The sequence below is a fragment of the Peromyscus leucopus genome, chromosome 8b (assembly GCF_004664715.2).
Source record: "Peromyscus leucopus breed LL Stock chromosome 8b, UCI_PerLeu_2.1, whole genome shotgun sequence".
Lineage (NCBI taxonomy): Eukaryota > Metazoa > Chordata > Mammalia > Rodentia > Cricetidae > Peromyscus > Peromyscus leucopus.
This window is the reverse complement of record NC_051086.1, coordinates 100,129,547-100,148,393: the sequence shown is the minus strand read 5'-3', so window position 1 is coordinate 100,148,393 and position 18,847 is coordinate 100,129,547. Positions and strand designations below refer to the sequence as shown.

Below are 18,847 nucleotides of genomic sequence, written 5' to 3'. Positions count from 1 at the left end.
GCTGGAGAGATGGCTCATCTGTTTTGTTTTGTTTTGTTTTGTTTTGTTTTTCCAGACAGGGTTTCTCTGTGTAGCTTTGCGCCTTTCCTGGAACTCACTTGGTAGCCCAGGCTGGCCTCGAACTCACAGAGATCCGCCTGGCTCTGCCTCCCGAGTGCTGGGATTAAAGGTGTGCACCACCACAGCCCGGCTAAAATGGCTCATCTGTTAAGAGCACTGGTTGCTCTTTCAGAGGTCCTAAGTTCAATTTCCTGCAACCACATGGTGGCTCACAACCATCCATAATGAGATCTGGTGCCCTCTTCTGGCCTGTCCTTGAGGGTGACAGCTGAGTACCAAGAGGCACACAATGGCTTGGCATCACCACTGCCCATCCTGTGTGCTCACTGGTCCTGCCCACAGGGAAGCCCACCTCTGAAGAAGAGAAGCAGATGTTCCCCAGATGCAGGATGGTGGCCAGCACAGCCCAGACTTCAGTCAGCTCCTCTGCACACAAGCCCAGCACCCGCAGGGCCTCCACCAGCCCTTTGAAGTCCTGGGCATCCTCTTTGCGCCGGAGCCTGCAGGCTCTGCCCTGGAGAGTACAGCAGGTGTGTGGTGGGGCAGCTCCTGGCATCCCCACAGCATCCTGAAAGCCCTGGCTGAGCCCCTGTCTGGGCGCACCATCCATGAGAGCCTCGCCCCTACCTGGTTGAGGTAGTAGTAGGCCTCAGGTCCCTGCAGAGAGAGCTGCTCACGTTCCATGGGGTCCAACCCTGCCAGCAGCTCATAAAAAACATGGAAGCTTCGCTCAGCCTGGGCCTTGGAGAGAGAAACTTGCTTAGGGGTGGAGCAGGGCTTGAGGGCTGTGGGCAGGAGGCGGGTCCTTACCTGAAACACTACTCTGGAGGCCTCAAGCAGATAGTGGGACACAGAGGCTCCTACGGTGACTCCCCTGTGGGTAAAAGAGACAGGGTGGCATACTCAGGGGGCACTTTGCAGAAGGGGCCATCCGCGGGCTGGGGCCAAAGGCAGGAAGTATCCGAGCGCCCAAGGAGAGTAACCCATCTGAGGTGTCCCTGTGCCCACGGGACCTCCACCACTCACTGCTGCAGGCAGAGGCGTAGCTCCTGACCAAAGCGGCTGGCATTGGCATTGAGGATGGTCTTGGCGTGGCCAAAGCTGCTGAGCACGGGCAGTATGTCCTTTAGCTGTGTGAGGGTTGGGACACTCAGGTATACCTAAGATGGCCATGGCACCAACTACCCACTGAGAGTCCGCTGTACTGCTGGCTGTGTGCACCCGCGTGGGGTCAGTCCTATCAGACCCCCCCCCCAAAATTAAAAGGGCAGGGGGTGTAGCTCAATTTGTAGAGTGCTTCTCTAACATCCACAAGGCTCTGGGTTCATTCCCAGCACCACATAAAACTGGGTGTGGTGGTGCACTCGAGAGGTGCAAGCAGGAGAATCAGAAGTTCAAGGTCATGCTCAGCTACACAGGAAATTCTAGGCTAGCCTGGGCTACCTGAGACCCCATTAAAAAAAAATAGAGTCAGGCATGGTGGCTCGTGTCTTTAATCCCAGCACTCTGTAGGTAGAAGCAGGTGCGTCTCTGAGTTTGAGGCCAGCCTGGTCTACAGATTGAGTTCCAGGACAGCCAGGACTATACAGAAACCATGTCTTGAAAAAACTAAAAGCAAAACCAAATAAAAGAAGAAAAAAAAAAAAAAAAAAACTACCACCAAGAGCAAAAAACAATAAAAAATAAAGTAAAAGGGCCCAACCCTACTGCCTGCATCAGGGGAATCTAGGGGCTGACCCATGAAAAGCCAGGCGTGGAGAAATGGCCTGAACGATGACCAGCTGCCTCCAGCCAGCCCTCACCTGAGCCCCTCTGGTCTCTGTCTGCTTCTGCCCCAGGCTGCTTAGAAGCTCCAGGATCTTCTTGGCAGTCTCCGTCTTCCCGGAGCCACTGTGCCCCCTGCAGGGGGGAGGAGCTAAGGACGGGAGGGGGCACCCAGGGCTGCCCCCGCTGAGCCCAGGAAGTGAGACCTGATTCACGGAGACCAACCAGGAAGCAGAGCTTCGCAGGGCCACTCAGGCTGGCCTCAGGGCAGTCCTGAGGGTATCGCCCTGAATTGCTGCCCAGCAGGGCACAGGACCAGTGGTTAGGGTGATGTGTGGGTTCAGGCACACAAGGCAGTCATGACTCACCCTAGGAGGATGCAGGGGTCCTGTCCGGAGCTCTGACACAGGCTATAGGCTGCTGCCCCGATGGCGAAGATGTGTCTGGGGGGAAGGACACCAGAGTGATGAGAAGATGCCAGTGATGGTTGTCTGGGGCCTCTAGGAATAGGCGAAGCGCCCACAGGCCCTGGAACTCCCTCAGTAAGACATACGTGCAGGGAGTCGCGAACGGGGGCAAAGGGGCAAAGTCACCTACGGAGTGGTGTTCGGGGCCTTCCTGGGATGGTAGCTGGCCAAGACCTCAGGTGAGAAGAGAGGGAGTGCCTGGTGGGGGTTCAGAGCAAGCAGGAGGGGCCCCCCGAAAGTCTGGCAAAGAAGGGGACACAAATGGGAACCTCCGATGCACCCCAGACCGGCCCATGCCTTGCGGAACCCCAGGTAGAGCGGGCTCTACACTCAGTCTAGGGATGAAGGGAAGCCCCAGGGGTGCCCACAGAGGAAGAGACTCCAGCCACGCCCCTTCTCTGTGGTCCCCTTACATAGATGCGGCCCAGGTGGAACCTCTTCTTGAGGCACAGCAGCACAGAGCTGTCACACACCAGCCTGTGGGGAGAGCGGGACAAGAGTGAAGTTGCTGAGCGCCGGTCCTGGGCTAGCCCTGCCGCGTTAGGGAAAGCCTGGGCAGGAGTATCACAAGTTCAACTCCTGCCTGGGCAACCTGGTGAGATTTTTTAACAAATGAAAAGGTATAAACAGGGCGCATGTGAGGCTGGGGGTGGGGGTGGGGGTGGAGGTGAGCAGAAAGATGGCTAAGAGGGGGAAAGCACTGCCCCAAAGCCTGATAACCCGAGTGTGATCCCCAGAAACGACAGGGTGGGAGAGAGTCAACATCTGCAAGTTGTCCTCTGACCTCTGCATGTATACTGTGACACTCAAGAGTCTGCCCCCCCCCATAAAAAAAGCGGGATGGGGGACTATATAGATCAGGACCGAATGCAGGAGATCCTAGGTTCAATCCACAGTAGGGGGGTGCTGGAGCTTTGGAAGGGGAACCTTTCACCCCACACCTGCCTTTCTATGAGGCAAAAATCCCCTGTTGACTCAGTAAGGGTGCATACGATTTTCTAGGGTCCAAGGGCGGAATGGAGTATGAGGAATTATGAGCCAGGGGTGGCTGATTCGGCATTATGCCCCTCACCGCAGCCGGGCGAGGTCCTCAATGTCTTCCAGGCCCTCTGGGAGACTCCCGGTTATAGCACCGGGGAAGGGTGGCATCTCTAGGTCCTTCCGGATGCTCAGCTCCAGATCCCTTTCCAGCGCTGCCTCAGCGTCATCCTCTGGTTCCCACCGCTCCCTTGGGGACCTGCAAGGGCTATTCTGCCGTAGGCGGGTCTCCAAGGTAAGTTGAGGCAGCAGAGTATCAGCGCCAAGCCCAGGGTCTACGCAGGGAGTAGAGCCCTGCGCCCAGTGCACTGGAGTCTCAACTTCTGGGGTCTCTGGCTCTGCTTCGCTCCGGTTCTCTTCCGGTGAAGTTCCACTGGGGGCAGACGGGGAAAAGGAGGGAGCCTGGCGGGACCTGACCACCCCTTCTTCACTAGCCCCTTGCTGCTCCCTGTACTCTGCAGCCCCTGCAGGAGACGAAACGCGGCCTTCCCCAGTGGGGGCGTCCGTGGATGCTCCTGAGGGGCCGCTGCACGACTCCTGCGCACTATGGATCCGGGGGAAGACCACCGCGAACTTTGGATCTGGAGCTGCATCCTCCATGGCTGATGCGCGGTCTGAGCCTGAGCTATTCAGCGCCTGCGGGGAGCTCGGACTGCCGCCAGGGGGAGCCCGCGGCAGTCCCCGGAGCACCGCCCGACAGGCCAGGCGTAAGGCCCGCCAGCGCCGTGGCCCGGGCGCCCCGCCCCGCGCCTCGAGCGCCCTCTCGCGGCCGCGCTCCTTACGCTCCTGCGGGCTGTCCGTGCGCGCATCGCCCCGACGTTGCTCCACCCGCAGTCGCAACCAGCGCAGGAGGCCCAGGGCCCGCGCCACACGCTGCAGCCGCGCCTTGAAGCTCCCGTGGAGGCCACCCGCGACCTGGGGAGACGTGCCAGCCGGGGCCCTCGTGCGCAGCTTGCGGAGCACCACGAGTGCAGCCAGCGGCGCCGGGTCCCGGGGTCGTCGGTCCCCTGCACCTGCTCCCTCTCTGGCTCCCGTGTCACTCTCGCTCACAGCCACCGGTACCTTCCCCGCCACCTCTCCGACCTGGAGGCGCTGAGCCCTGGGGGCCTCCGCCTTCTCAGGCTCAGTGCCTTGCAGCTCAGCCTTTGGCTGCTTCCCGACGTCACTGGTGTCTGGGATCACTTTGCAGTCCCGAGGACCCTGAGAGGCCCTGGGGGCGCTTGCGCAGCTATTCTCGAGAGAGCTGGAGACTGCAGCTTCCCTGGCCAACTCTGTCTCCTGGGACTCAGGGATGCGGCTTGAGGTTCCTGGGGTCTTCCGTGGGCGACGTCTGTGCCCGGACCAGCCGGGACTCGAGTCTGTATCTGTCCGGGAATCATCACTCGCTCCCTGAGCCCTTGTCCCCGACGGCCCTTCCCTGCTCTGGAGCTCCAAGACATGTCCACCATTGCCATGATGGTTGCTGCCGCCAGTTGACTCGGGGTTTCTGATAAGGGCGCCTTCTGAGCTCGTGTCAGAAGTTTTGGTCTTGATTGGCCGTTCCGAGGCTCCACCACCCTGGCTGCTGCTGTCCAGGGCCTCGTGGTGTTCACTGTCCAGGCACGAGCTGCCACCATCCCCGCCCGACGTGTCCCCATCCCTGCTAGAAGTCTCTCGGTGGCCTCGCGGAGCCGATGGTCCCTGCTCCTTTCTTCTGCGGCGGCCGCGCTTGACCGTGCACCCTTCTTCCCCGGGGAGTCTCTGTTCCTCAGGGAGCTCCCCATGACTGTCCTCAGGCTCACGACTCCCCGTGGACCTGTGGCCCCGACCCTGAGAGCTGCCCTGCCTCTCCTGGGTCTCCAGTGATGCCCCAGTCCCTGCACCTCTGCAGCGGTGGTTCCCCTCTTCGGTGGGCTTCCTGCGGCCTCCAGTGGTCCCCTTGCCTTTGGTGGCCTCGGGGTTCTTAGCGGGCTTGCTCTTGTGGGCTTTGCCGCGGGCAAGCCTGCGATCCCGACTGGGGGCGCTGTCAGCGCTGGCGGACCCCGACTCCTGCTCCACTGAGGCTGGCCTCCCCGGTCGAGCCCGGCGCTGGGGCGCTTTGCCCTTGCTTCCGCCCATAATTGCCTTACCAATTAATGCCTTGCTCCTTTTGCCTTCTGATCGGACTGTCCACGGTTGCCCTGAGGTCTCGGTTGCTGGACACTGTCTGCTCCGGGGAGGTTACGGGCTCAATTTATCCCGAGTCTCCCCTCTTAAGGCAGTAGCATCAATAATGTAGGCGGCAGCGGGTCCTGACCCCCTTGGTCAACAATGGATTGGAGGCAGTGGAAAGAGGAGACGCTGCAGCTGTGGACAAAGGCCGTGGACAGGGCATCGGCGCCAGGACATTCAGATCAGCCTGGCACCAGGCCAGACTGAGGAGCCCAGGCTCTCACTTCAGCCTCACTCCCTGTCTGCCAAGAGCGGCAGAGGAAAGCGCTTCTACCCGGGGCCTTCCAGGAGGCTGGGACCATGGCTATGGGACTATGCAGGGGACACTCGGGAGTTCCATTCTTTTCTATTGTGAAATACAGTCTACTAAAAAATGCATACGATAGGAGTATGCACCTCGAACCGGGGTAAAACCTGGGCACCCCTCTGGAGTTATGAAACAGAACTAGATAGAAGTCGAATCTCAGGCTCCTAGAAGAGCAGCCAGTGCTCTCAAGCCGTGTCATCAACCTCAAAGGCAACTCACACAAGTGGAAACTTACTTAGCTCACAGATTTTTGTGATTTTTTTTTTTTCATCGTGGGGGTGGAATCCAGGGAGAGCCCTGTGGGTTCCAGACAAGTCCTCTGCTAACTGAGCTGCTTTTGTTCACTCAATAGTTTACCTTGGAGTTTTTTTTTGTTTGTTTGTTTTGTTTTTAAGATTTATTTATTATTTATTATGGTGTTCCGTCTGCATGTATGACTGCAGACCAGAAGAGGGCACCAGATCTCATTACAGATGGCTGTGAGCCACTATGTGGTTACTTAGAATTGAACTCAGGACCTCTAGAAGAGCAGCCAGTGCTCTTAACCTCTGAGTCATCTCTCCAGCCCTATCTTAGAGGTTTTTACAACACAAGTTGAGAAGCCCAGAGGTGATGGTGAACGCCTTTAATCCCAGCAATGGGAGGCAGAAGCAGGAGGATCTCTGTGAGTTTGAGGCCAGCCTGGTCTACAGAGTGAGTTCCAGGACAGCCCAGGCTACACAGAGAAACCCTGTCTTTAAAAACCAAAACAAACAAACAAAACAAGAAAACAAGCAACATCACCATGTGCTGACTTTCCTCCTCTTCCTCCCCAGTTGCTCAGCTTCCTGATGAATTAATGTTCTATGGTTTAACCAATTGATGATAGAGCTTTTAAAATTGTATTCATTTAGTGTGTGAGTGTGTGTGTGTGTGTGTGTGTGTGTGTGTGTATGTGTGTGAGTGCACGGCACGGCATGCATACCACAGTCCATGTGTGGGGTCAGAGGACAGGCAGCATGCTGGACTCAATTCCTTCCTTCTACCTGATGGGTCCTGGGGTTAACCTAGGCTGTGAGGCTTGGAGGCCCTTTGATGGATGGCTTTCTAAACTTTTATTTGTATTTTATTTTTTGAGACAGGGTCTCTCTACATAGCCCTGGCTGTCCTAGAACTCACTGTGTAGACCAGGCTGACCCCGAACTAATTCAGAGATTGGCCTGCCTCAGCCTCCCAAGTGCTGGGATCAAAGGGATGCACAGCACTGCCCAGTTACCCATAGATTTTTTTTATTAATGAAATTTATTCATGTATTTTACATCCCAACTGCAGGAGAGGCCTCCGTCTCCTCCTATTCCCTCCCCCTGGATTTTTTTAAAAACTGAGTTGATGCTACCTCATCTCACCTTTTGCTTATGAGAGAGGTGGAGAGATGGAGCAGTGGTTAAGAGCACTTGTTACTCTTATGGTGGGCCCAGGCTAGGTTTCCAGCACCACATGGTGGAAACTGTAACTCCAGTTTCAGAAGAGCCAATGCCCTCTTTTGACCTCTGAGGCCAGCAGGCACACACACACACACAGCACACAAACATATGTGCAGGCAAAACACTCATCCCATAAAGTAATCATCTTTTGCTTACATTACAAACAGCACCAGGAAATAATTTCATCCAAGCAGAATTAACTTCCAGAAGGAGACTTGCTGGACCATAGGCTGTGTGTATTTGTAATTCAGAGATTTCTAAATTTTCTTCCATAGAGGTTGTGCCAGTTTACACTCACGAGGAGGAAGCAACTGTCCCAAAGGACCACAAGCTCATGGGCAACACCAGTGTACCTGCAGACAGCTGTAGGAGGCAATACCCGCTGCCAGCATCGTTGTTCAAAGGGCTGGGCACCCAGTAAAAAGCAGAACGCTCACACAGCAGATTCTCACGCAGCAATGAGAGCCACAGAGGAGAGTAACAGGGACGACTTGGTAATCTTGTAAACAATGGTGCGTGAAAGCAGCCAGGCATGGAAGGGCAATCAGCACGGGATTCTATTGACAGACAGACAGACAGACAACCAAGGCATGGGTCTGCAGCAGGATCCCAGGGTGTGCACAATGCTGTGTGTTAGTTTATGGAGATTTATCCAGTTGATGACCGTCACCCATGTAGGATTACTATGATTTTCTAAAGATAACACGGAGAAGGAGTCATGGACAACACCAGCAGGTCCCACCCAGGCATGGGCTTAGTATGTCCTACAGATCCCACCCAGGCATGGGCTGGCTTAGTATGTCCTACAGATCCCACCCAGGCATGGGCTTAGTATGTCCTAGGCGGTTTTCAACGTTTTGCTGTGAACTCACGGAATCCTTGGGCAGGTACTACACAGATGCACTCTGTGGATGAGACCTCAGAGGCACACAGCTTATGTTAAACTGAGACACCATCCCAGTCTGGCTGGAACCCCTGCTGGAGAATGGCTGTGAGGAACTGCCATCGCTGACCAGCAGAACTCTAGTTCCTTGTTGACCTCTTTACAACATGAACTGTGAGCTCTTGGGACAAACTCTTGAACAAATGGAAGGCTCTGTGCTCTCACGGACTTTCAGGTCCTTCTGGTGACCCAAAAGTAATACATGTCATATTGGTAAATGATTGCGGTTTTTTGTTTGTTTGTTTGTTTGTTTTTTTTCAAGACAGTGTTTCTCCTTTCCTGGATCGCGCTGTGTAGACCAGGCTGGCCTCGAACTCACAAAGATCTGCCTGGCTCTGCCTCCCGAGTGCTGGGATTAAAGGCATGCGCCACCACTGCCTGGCTATGATTGTGTTTTTTAAGAAAAGATTTATCATAGTTTTAATTATGTGTATATGTGTGTGGGTATGTACCTGTGAGCACAGGTACCCTCAGAGGCCAGAAGAGGGTGTCAGATCCCCTGGAACTGGAGTTATAGATGGTTTTGAGCCACCATGTGGGTGCTGGGAATCAAACCCAGGGCCTCTGGAAGAGCAGCCAGTGCTCTCAACCATAGAGCCATCTCTCCAGGCCCCATGTTTTGTTTTGGTTTTGGTCTGTATTTTTTTAATTTACTTATTTATTTTTCTATTATCAGCTTGATACAGTACAAATTCTTATCCTAATAATGAAATGTTTCACTGAGGCTTGCCCAGTAATTGATTAAAACCAAAACTTATTCTAAGCCACAGTCATCCTAGGGTCCCCCCGCTATGTAGCCTCCCTGGTTCTGTGGGTTGCAGTCTGATTATCCTTTGCTTTATATCTAGTATCCACTTATGAGTGAGTACATGCCATGTTTGTGCTTCTGGGATTGGGTTACCTCACTCAGGATGATATTTTCTAGTTCCATCCATTTGCCTGCAAATTTCATGCTGTCATTGTTTTTCTCTGCTGAGTAAGTACTCCATTGTGTATATGTACCATATTTTCTTAATCCATTCTTCAGTTGACGGGCATCTAGGTTGTTTCCAGGTTCTGGCTATTCCAAATAGTGCTGCTATGAGCATAGTTGAGCATGTATCTTTGTGGTATGATTGAGCATTCCTTGGGTATATGCCCAAGAATGGTATGGCTGGGTCTTGAGGTAGATCGATTCCCAATTTTCTGAGAAACCGCCATACTGATTTCCACAGTGGTTGTACAAGTTTGCACTCCCACCAACAGTGGAGGAGTGTTCCCTTTGCTCCACATCCTCTCCAACATAGACTGTCATTAGTGTTTTTGATCATAGCCATTCTGACAGGTGTAAGGTGATATCTCAGAGTCGTTTTGATTTGCATTTCTCTGATGACTAAGGATATTGAGCATTTCCTTAAATGTCTTTCAGCCATTTGTGATTCTTCTTTTGAGAATTCTCTGTTTAGCTCTTTAGCCCATTTTTTAATTGGATTGTTCAGTATTTTTTTGTCTAGTTTCTTGAGTTCTTTATATACTTTGGAGATCAGTCCTCTGTCAGAAGTGGGGTTGGTGAAGGTCTTTTCCCATTCTGTAGGCTGTTGCTTTGTCTTATTGACCGTGTCTTTTGCCCTACAAAAGCTTCTCAGTTTCAAGAGGTCCCATTTATTAATTGTTGTGTTCAGTGTCTGTGCTGCTGGTGTTGTATTTAGGAAGTGATCTCCGTGCCAGTGCATTCAAGAGTACTTCCTACTTTCTCTTCTATTAAGTTCAGTGTAACTGGATTTATGTTGAGGTCTTTGAAAGTCTCACCCAGGACAAGACATTCTCCCTGGACCCTCCCAAAGAGAATGTTCAGATATAAGCATGATAGTGACTGTCGTCTGGGCTGAGCAACCATCATCTTGGGGCATTCAGTTGCACCTCCTTGCAAAGAAGCATCCCTGATGTTTTTCTGTCAGCTTAGAGGCTGTACATGAATCTACTGACATTTTAATTATCGCCTGGAGCCCCAGAGCCCCACAGTCAACGCTCTGCTGGCCACTCAGGCCATGGCCTTGAGGGCCTTTCAGTCCCGCAGCCGAGGAAGGTCCAGGGCTATGATATGTAGGTTTAAACTAAGTCTCATTTTATTTACCAACAAAGACTTGGAGGTCATATGTGGAGGTGGAGGTGAAAATCTGTTAGATCAGAGAAGCAACTGGCTGACCTTCCTTTTTGGCTGGAGAAACAGCAAGAGACATGTCTCTTCACTGGTCCCTGCCCTCTCCTTCCCGCGTGTCTTCTCTATCCAAACTGCTGGCTTCTCTATGGCCAATTCCAGTCGGCTAGCCAGCAGCTCCACCCCGATGCAAGGTCAACTTAATTTAACAGTCTTGGAGTGTCACAGTGCGATCAAAATTCCCACAGCACACCCCAGCTGGGCATGCCTGCAGTTTACATCCCACTTAAAGGGCAGAGTGGGGCATTAAATTCTTGCCCAGGTATCCAACTGCCTCTACACCAACCAACTCTGCCTTAAATGCACATGGCCTGGGGGAGGGGCCACTCTGGGGTCCCCACTAGAGTGGCGTCTATTGCTACAGGGAAGCTCTCATCCTTACTGGGTCAAGGCTTTTTAGGGGTGGCCTATGGGGGAGGAGCACCCACACCTCTGTAGGTTACCCCTCACCTGTGCTCTGTAAGGAAGCCCAATAATTCATTAGTAGGCCAGGGTGGACTCTGGCAGATCATGGCTCTGTTACTGGGACCTTAGGAGGAGGGATGGATGCTGTTTGCCCTCCCCACCACCACCACTGGAAGGCATTTTAGCAACATCTGGTGATTCAAATACTTAAAGAGGAGGTTCTCTGAGCATCTCTGAGCTGGAGATGGACTTAAACCACTGAAAAACTTGTCCTCAGGCTGTTCCAGTGAAGACATAACAAGGTGTTTATTAAAAACTCTGTTTTACTCAGAGGCAGTTAAAATTTATAATTTAAAACCCAACCCACTACAAAAGGGGGGTGGGGGTGGAGAATAAAAACTGTGCAACATTGACAAAAGAACAAGACAGACAGGACCCAGGAGGGGCCGCCTGGGGTGGGGCTCTCCTCTCCTGAGGCCAGGAGCAGCAACAGAGTGGCGGCCAGGGCAGACCCTGGCCAGGCTCGGGCTGGAAAGGCCCTCAGTAGTGTGTGTTCTTCTTACAGCCTGGATGCTGTCCCGTTCACTCCGCTGTGGAAGGACATGGGGAGGCAGTAGGTCAGGACCATCCCGGGAAGCACAGGGTGCCAAAGTCACCCACCCTGAGCCACCAATGCCTTTGGTGATTTCCAGGGCTAAGATGGCCCTGGAGGCCTGTGGGGCCCAGGAACGGTGGCCATTAGGGCTCCTCTTCCTGTCCCTCCTGGGCAGCAGACCTTCCCCTCCCCTGGAGGGCCCACAGCCCTACCTTCCCCATTGCTGAGGCTGCATCCCACAGCCACTCGGTGAGAACGCCAATTGCCATAGCTCCTGAGGTGGGAAAGACAGGGAAATCACCATTCATGGTGGCCTCATCCTCCACGTCCCCACATTCTCCCAGCACTGTAGTGACTTACCCCCGGTCCCCTTCCAGCGTGCTCTGGATTTCCTTTAGGACCCCTGCTGGGTAGGAGAGACCCAGTGAGGCCTGCAGGGATAAGGCCAGACACTGTCTCTTTCACCAATGGGGTGCCAGACTGGCTTGTGCCCTGGCCCACAGAAAGCCCACGCCTGGCTTCCTCTGGCCTTCCAAGCTTGCCCTGTACCCCAAGACATGCTTCCCCTCTCTCATGTGAGCCTCACCGACCCCCACACCGACTCACACTCGTCATTGAGCAGAGCGTGCTCCATCACTGGGCCAGGCTTCTTCTCTGGAAGGCAGAGTGGTCAGGGGGGCCTGTCCTGGGCGCTCTGCCCAGCCCTCTTTTTACAGGGGTTAAGGGAGCGAGTGCTGAGAACCGGATGCAGGAAACCGTTCCTTCCGCTCCCGGTCTAAACTCTTCCCTCTCGCTCACCCTCCTCAGCCCCCCCAACTCCCTTTCCTCCAGTCAGCCAGCTGTGTCCCAGGTGTGCCCCACGGAGCAGCCAGAGGCCGACATGTCTTACCTTCCCCATCGCTTTGGCTTCTTGAGTTCCTGTGGAGGGGCAGACAGTGAGGGCTGGGGACCACTAGGCTCTGAAAATCCTGCTCCCGTGAGGAATGGGTGAGGCCAACCTGCTTGACCAGGTCTGAGCAGGGGAGGGGTCTGCACTGGCAGCTGGCCAGTCAGCAGATGTCGCAGAAAAGAGCAAGGCCGTGGAGAGGCCTCTGGACCCTCATCCTCACCTGACTTGGCCTGAGGTCCTTTGGGGGCCCGTGCTGTTGCCGTTACTGGGGCGGCTGTGGTTCTTAGTTTTGGTTGAATCCACCAAACACCGGGGCTCAACCAGCCACTTGGTGGAGAGAGAAAAGCGCTCAAACTCTGAGGGTGATATCAGGTAGAAACCTGCGGAGAGGCAGAGAAAGAAGCCCTGAGTAAAGCCGGCCCGGGGCTCCTGGGCGCTTCGGCTGTGTCAGGGCCTCCCTCCCAGGGGGATGGGGACAGAGCCTGCTTGATGGATGCTCTTCACTCAGGGCAGGCAGAGCCCCACATCTGAGCTGCTCCTGCCTCTCTCCCCGGACAGTGCCTGAGACCCGCTCACCGAGAGCCCCACCGGCTCACCGAGGCCCCAGCCCAGGCCTGCACACCTTGGCCATATTTGGTGAAGACACAGGAGGCAATTCCACTGACATCCTCCTTTCGGATGCAGCTGTATCGCGCTTGGGGCTTGAGCAGGGGCATGGAGACCACCTGGATGTCGCCCGAGTTGGTGAGCACCGCCAGGTGGTGTTCCCCGTAGTCCTCGGCCCTGCAGCTGCCGAAGTGAGCCACACCCACTCTCCGCACCCGTGAGCCCTCCAGGGCCGTCAGCTTCAGCTTCATCTTGGCACTCACCTTGGGCAGTGTGAATACCTGGGCACACATGGCAGCGGGACGTGAGTCACACCATAGCCGTACTGTGGTCCTCGCACCCATACCACCATTGGGACCTTGACCTTTAGCAGACACCTCACGGTGGACAACAAGCTCATCCGGGTCTTAACGCCCCTCAGCTCTCAGACGCAGATCTTGGGCCAGGAGGATGCAAGGCCCCTGACATCTTGTTTGGGCATTCTGTGCCTCCCACAGACTCAGGTCCTGTCCCAGAGTGACCCTTTAGGTCTAAGGCGGACACACACAAGACCACCCCCTCTTGCCCCCCTTCTTTCCTGTGACCCCGAAGAACACACCCCAACTCCAAATGAGAACCTTAGTCCACTATCACTATTTGTGTTCAGGGGCTGAACTCTACTGATGTCCTAGGGGCATCCGGGGACCCTGCCATACGGCACCTTGAATTGTTCCTCTGACACCACAAGCAGCTGGTGGCTGCCTTGCATGTCCGGGCTCTTGGACAGGTCATGGGCTACTTCCAGGGGCTCGGGAAGGGGTACACTGTGTCCGTCAAGCACCAGGATACCCACCACGGGCGCACGATGCATCAGCTGGATCTCCTTGGCTACAGGGAGGCAGGTTGGGGAAGCAGCAGTTTGGGGACAGGGCTTGGTGACCTGGGCGGGACCACACCCGCCAAGCCAAGTAGCTCAGGCCCCCTGGGTGTTCTCCGTTCACCACTCACCCTGCTCAGCCCGAACCGGCTCCTCCATTCTCCGCTCTGCAGGAGGCACACGCAGGGAAAAAGCATAGATGGTACCTCCATTGGTGCCAGCCCACAGTGAAGGGCAGTGGCGGGAGCCTGCCAAAAAACAAAGGCTTGGGTGCCTAACCCGGGGCTCTGGGAGCTGAGGAGGGCTGGCAACCTCGGCTTCCACCCCAAGCCCTGCTACTGAAACACTCGAGTCAAGCTGGCAAGCTTCCTCAAGCTTCCCTTCTCTGTAAACCAGACATGCTGTGGGCCTCTCCAGCCTCCTGGGCAAGCATCCCACAGTCTCCCGGGGCTCCCCACACAGATGAGACTGAGCCCAGGACAGCTCTGCCCTTGCAGGGATACAGCAGTGGCCACTCACATGCAGCAGGGAGGAATCAGCTAGGGATAAACACTTCCACATGCCTACTGGGTGGCAACAGGAACCCTGCCACCCCACCCGCTATGGAGGCAGAAGCCAGCAGTTTTACGTGAGAGGAGGCTGAGGGCCAGAAAGGCTAGGCGATGTGTCTAAGGCCATGCTTCTGGAGAGCCGTGGAGTAAGGCTCTCAGACCAGGCAGTTGACTGTCAAGTCCGGGAGGAGAGGGAAGGAAGCCGATGTTGACTCTGGTTTCTGCCTGCACCAACAGACTAGGCCTCCGAGGGTCCCAGGCCCGCAGCACTGCCTATACGCTTTCACACCAGGAGTACCCACCGACCCATTTCCTCATGCCAGAGTCCACCGATCCATGCCCTCATGCTACGGGTGTCTCCCACCACGATGTGTCTACACCCCCAACCTCGGGCTGGCTACTCACTGTCCCTCACGTAGGTATCAGCAAAGTAGAGGGTCCGGACGAAGCCAGTGAAAGAGTCCTCGGCAGAGCGGGCCTCGATCTTGCGCTGCACCGGGGCCAACTCCATGTTCTGCAGGCCTGTCCGTTCCGCCTTGGCGCTCACAGCCTGAGCCTGCGCCTGCAGGAAGGTGGGCTGGGACTGAGGGTGGGCTCTCGCCTCTGCTCCTCAGGCACTGACTTGCTCAATGCTAATCCTTCCAGGGAAGGGCTGGCCACAGCCAAGTCAACCACCTGACTGCTTGGGCCCAAGAGGACTTTGTCCAAGTAAGAGGTTCCCTGAGGAGAACTTGCCTGACTTCTCAGCATTTCATGGGTAGAAAGGGACAGAAAAATAAGACAATTGTGCTGGCTAATTTTATGTCAACTTGAGACAAGTTAGAGTCATCTGAGAGGAGGGAACCCCAGTTGAGAAAATGCCTCCATAAGGTTGGTCCCAGGCAAGCCTGTAGGACATTTTTTTTTTAGATCTATTTATTATGTGTACAGGGTTCTGCCTGCATGTATGCCTGCAGGCCAGAAGAGGGCACCAGATCTCATTATAGGTGGTTGTGAGCCACCATGGGGTTGCTGGGAATTGAACTCAGGTCCTCTGGAAGAGCACCCAGTGCTCTTAACCACTGAGCCATCTCTCCAGCCCTGGACATTTTCTTAATTAGTGATTGGTGGGGGAGGGCCCAGCCCACTGTGGATGGCACCATCCCTGGGCTGGTGGTCCTGGGTTCTATAAGAAAGCAGGCTGAGCAAGCCATGGGGAGCAAGCCAGTAAGCAGCCCCCTCCAACACCTCTGCATCAGCTCCTGCTCCCAGGTTCCTGCCCTGCTTGAGTTCCTGTCCTGACTTCTTTCAGTGAAGAACAGTGATGTGGAAGTGTAAGTTAAATAAACCCTTTCCTCCCCAAGTAGCTTTTGACCATGGTGTGTCATCACAGCAACGATAACCCTGACTCCGACAAGAATCATGAATATTTACCTGGGACTTGTCTATAAGGTCAGCCTCACAGCTGTGGCTCTTTGGATGTGGGGAAACTGAGGCACGCCGGTAGCCACGGGGTTAGTGGGTGGGGAATCTACTTGCTCTGGATTCAGATCCTGTGCTTAGAGCCCGGGGAGAGAGCTGGGGTCCCGGAGATAGCTGCTCTGAGCCTTGGGCCTCACCTCTCCAGTGTAGCCACCCGGCCGCCGTTTATGACCAGATACTCTGCTGCGGCGCATTCGACGGAACGATTGACGTAGAGACTTCTTGAGGGACTTTACTCGAGACAGTGGGCCCTCCAAGGCCAGCTGGTCACTGGGGTGCAGTGTGCACCTTGAAAGAGGGGGATGTCAGGTCAGGCCATCAACACTACAGGGCCCCAAGGTCCTCACAAGGTCCCAGTCCAGCCCCAAACGCCCCGCTCACTTGACAAAGACCTGCCGCCGCCGCTGGTGATCAAAGAGGCCGAAGCCGTGACTGGTGCCGAAGGCTACAAGCCGCCACTCGGAGTGCAGAGCCAAGGAGGTGACCACAGCTGGGGGCTGGCACTGTACCAGGACAAAGGGCTGGAAGCCTGGCTCGAAGCTCACGGGCCCTGGGCGGGCGGCGAGGCGCTCGTGCCCCTTCCAGCGGTAACCCTCCTGGTCCTGCAGCAGGTCAGCCTCCACGTGCTCCACGGCGTGCTCAGCCGCCTCGTCGTTCAGCTCCAGCACCAGCACCTGGGGTGGGGGTGGCAGAGAGTTCAGCAGGGCCCAGGCACCACAGCACAGCACAGGACTTAGAAACTAAGCCGAAGTCCTCTGTCCGACTCCAGCCCCAATCCTCATTTCTGGAGGGGGGGAGCGTAAGTCGCTCTGGGGGCTACTCCCTAGGGGAACCAAGCATCCTGCACCTGCTGGCAAAAGCTGCAGGTGTGCTCCAGATGTTGCTGCCAGATAGGGGTTCCTGTTCCTGATGTGCAAAGTCACCCAACCACTGTGCCCTCAGCCCCCACCCTGCCCGGCCTGCTACCTGCCCTGCCGTGCCTGCCACAGCCAGGTAGCCACTGTATTTACAGAGGAAGATCTTCTGGATGCCCAGCCGAGGATCATCACTGTAGGGATCAAAAGAGCCCACCTGCCAAGGGAGGGAGAGCCCGTGAGTGGTCACGGGCCTGTCCCAGCTCGGTGCCCCACGCCCCTGGTTCCCAGGCTCCTGGCTCACCTTGCGGAGCGGGGGCCACTCCTCCTCACCCTGGGTACTGAGGTTCTCGCTGAGGTCCGTGTCTGTGAGGAACACTCTCACGGTGCTGAGTTTGTACAGCAGCCGCAAGCAGACACCCGAGGCATCCCAGAAGCGCACTGTGCCATCCTCATGCCTGCGGGCAGAGCCTGGTGAGGGCTATGTCGGCCGGGGTGCCTGGGGTCTGGCATGCACAACCCAGGGCTTTGTTCCTACCCACCATGTCCTCCTTGGCAATGGGAAAACAGCCATCCCAGTCACCTACCCTGTGAGCAGCAGGTCCCGCTGGGGTGGAGGCGGGGCCAGGTTGGTGCCACCATCGATGGGCCACTCCTGGAAGAGATCAGGAAGTCCAACAGAGCCTGGGCCCGAGTCAGGAGTGGGCGTGGGGCCGGGGCTGGACCTACCATGGTGGAGAAGTGGGGGTTCTGGCGGCTGCCCGCAGCAATGACGCGCTCCCAGAGCTTCAGGGGGATGTTAGAGACGTGGTGAGAGCAGGTGATGGCGGAACAGTGCAGGGAGGCCAGGTAGGGCAGCTGCACGGGCGGCCAGCCCGCTGTCTGCAGGTCGATCACCACCAGCTCCTCCTCCGCCAGCACCACCAGGGCGTACGGGTCATCAAAGCCTGGAGGGCAGGCAAACGGTCACGGTTAGCTTGAAGAGGCAGCCAGCCCCATCTGGCCCGCAGAAAGAGCTCCAGGCCGGCCCATCAATCTATATTGCTTGTCTTGTGCAAAATAAGAGCTACAAGCAGGCCAGGCGGTGGTGGCGCACACCTTTAATGCCAGCACTCGGGAGGCAGAGGCAGGCGGATCTCTGTGAGTTCGAGGCCAGCCTGGTCTACAGAGTGAGTTCCAGGACAGCCAGGGCTACACAGAGGGAAAAAAGAGCTACAAGCAGAGGCGCCACAATCAAGGCCTCTCTGCATGGCTGTCCCAGTGACCAGCACCCCCGAAAACCAAACAAACAAGAGCTCAGTCAGGCATGGGAGCGGCTAGAAGTGCTGGCTGGGGCGATTCTAACGTTTGACCTTGACTGATGACCTGATCTGTCAAGGGAGGGATGATTAGTGTTTTCTCTGCCACAGCACCTCAGTTTAGGACCAAAGCAGGGACAGGCGGCAAGTCACCAAGTGTGTGTGTGTGTGTGTGTGTGTGTGTGTGTGTGTGTGTCCCCATAGAGTGGCCTGCAGGCTTCAACCTGCGGATGCCTCTCAAGGGAGAGGTGAGAGGAGGGAGCAGCTCTAAGCAACAGATCGGGAGGAAGGAGGAGAGGCTGAGAAGGAGACACAGGCCCGCGGTCTCTCTGGGTGAGGGAAGATCAGAAGACTCAAAGCCAGGAGTGACTGGAGCAGCCTGGGCTCCGACCCCTGAGGACCCCGGCTGGGGAAGTCGTGGTCACTGGCAAAGGAGGCCTGCCCTCCTCTCCTGGACAGTACCCAGGCCTCCTCCCTGTTTCTACATCAGACCTTGTTGATCTTGTCAGTTCCCCTATTTATGAGGCTGACTCAGGGGTGGCCCCACACGGCCACCTACTACCCCGCCCAGACTTCCCCACAACTAAGCCAAGACCCTCTTGCCAAGTTGGACGGGCATAAATCCAGCAATGCGGATCTGCCCAGAGTTGGGCCAAATCCCTTAAAGAGAGCTTGAGACAGGTAAGAGATGTAGCCTGGCAGGTGGCATTCCAGACTGGGTCTCCACCTGGGAGAATGGCAGGGAGGGAGAGAGCAGGATTCACAGGTGTCACTGGCCTTGGTGACACTAAGAAGGGGTCGTAAGGCCAAGAGACCCGGAGTGGCGGCAGATTTGGGAGCGTCTACCCAGCACCCGTCCTCATTTTCTCAACCGCCCAGAACCCCGACTCCTGATGTTCGCCT

The 18,847-nt window shown here is 55.8% G+C and overlaps 2 protein-coding genes across 10 annotated transcripts in view; both read right to left on the bottom strand.

Annotated features, from left to right (window-relative positions):
• Nucleotides 1-5,426, bottom strand: part of Myo15b (myosin XVB) — a 39,702-nt gene extending 34,276 nt beyond the window's left edge. Inside the window, exons 1-8 of the mRNA XM_037201196.1 lie at nt 3,364-5,426; nt 2,705-2,768; nt 2,422-2,531; nt 2,193-2,267; nt 1,863-1,959; nt 1,087-1,190; nt 688-934; nt 413-574 (exon numbers count right to left, since the gene is read on the bottom strand). Coding sequence (XP_037057091.1) covers nt 413-574; nt 688-934; nt 1,087-1,190; nt 1,863-1,959; nt 2,193-2,267; nt 2,422-2,531; nt 2,705-2,768; nt 3,364-5,426 — 2,922 coding nt within the window. The remainder of the gene's footprint in view (nt 1-412; nt 575-687; nt 935-1,086; nt 1,191-1,862; nt 1,960-2,192; nt 2,268-2,421; nt 2,532-2,704; nt 2,769-3,363) is intronic.
• Nucleotides 5,427-11,115: 5,689 nt separating this feature from the next.
• Llgl2 (LLGL scribble cell polarity complex component 2) overlaps nt 11,116-18,847 on the bottom strand; it is a 38,281-nt gene continuing 30,549 nt past the window's right edge. For 3 of the 9 annotated variants that reach the window (XM_037200695.1, XM_037200690.1, XM_037200696.1), the window contains exons 11-26: nt 17,376-17,593; nt 17,234-17,301; nt 16,951-17,104; nt 16,759-16,863; nt 16,174-16,466; nt 15,930-16,080; nt 14,737-14,893; nt 13,912-14,028; nt 13,625-13,791; nt 12,941-13,205; nt 12,539-12,698; nt 12,319-12,347; nt 12,036-12,083; nt 11,790-11,835; nt 11,642-11,703; nt 11,116-11,424 (exon numbers count right to left, since the gene is read on the bottom strand). In XM_037200695.1, coding sequence (XP_037056590.1) covers nt 11,417-11,424; nt 11,642-11,703; nt 11,790-11,835; nt 12,036-12,083; nt 12,319-12,347; nt 12,539-12,698; nt 12,941-13,205; nt 13,625-13,791; nt 13,912-14,028; nt 14,737-14,893; nt 15,930-16,080; nt 16,174-16,466; nt 16,759-16,863; nt 16,951-17,104; nt 17,234-17,301; nt 17,376-17,593 — 2,048 coding nt within the window. In that variant the 3' untranslated portion in view covers nt 11,116-11,416. Of the gene's footprint in view, nt 11,425-11,641; nt 11,704-11,789; nt 11,836-12,035; nt 12,136-12,318; nt 12,348-12,538; nt 12,699-12,940; nt 13,206-13,624; nt 13,792-13,911; nt 14,029-14,736; nt 14,894-15,929; nt 16,081-16,173; nt 16,467-16,758; nt 16,864-16,950; nt 17,105-17,233; nt 17,302-17,375; nt 17,594-18,847 lie in introns of those variants that run through there. The other 6 variants (XM_028889697.2, XM_037200691.1, XM_037200692.1 and 3 more) reach the window with 5 other exon arrangements.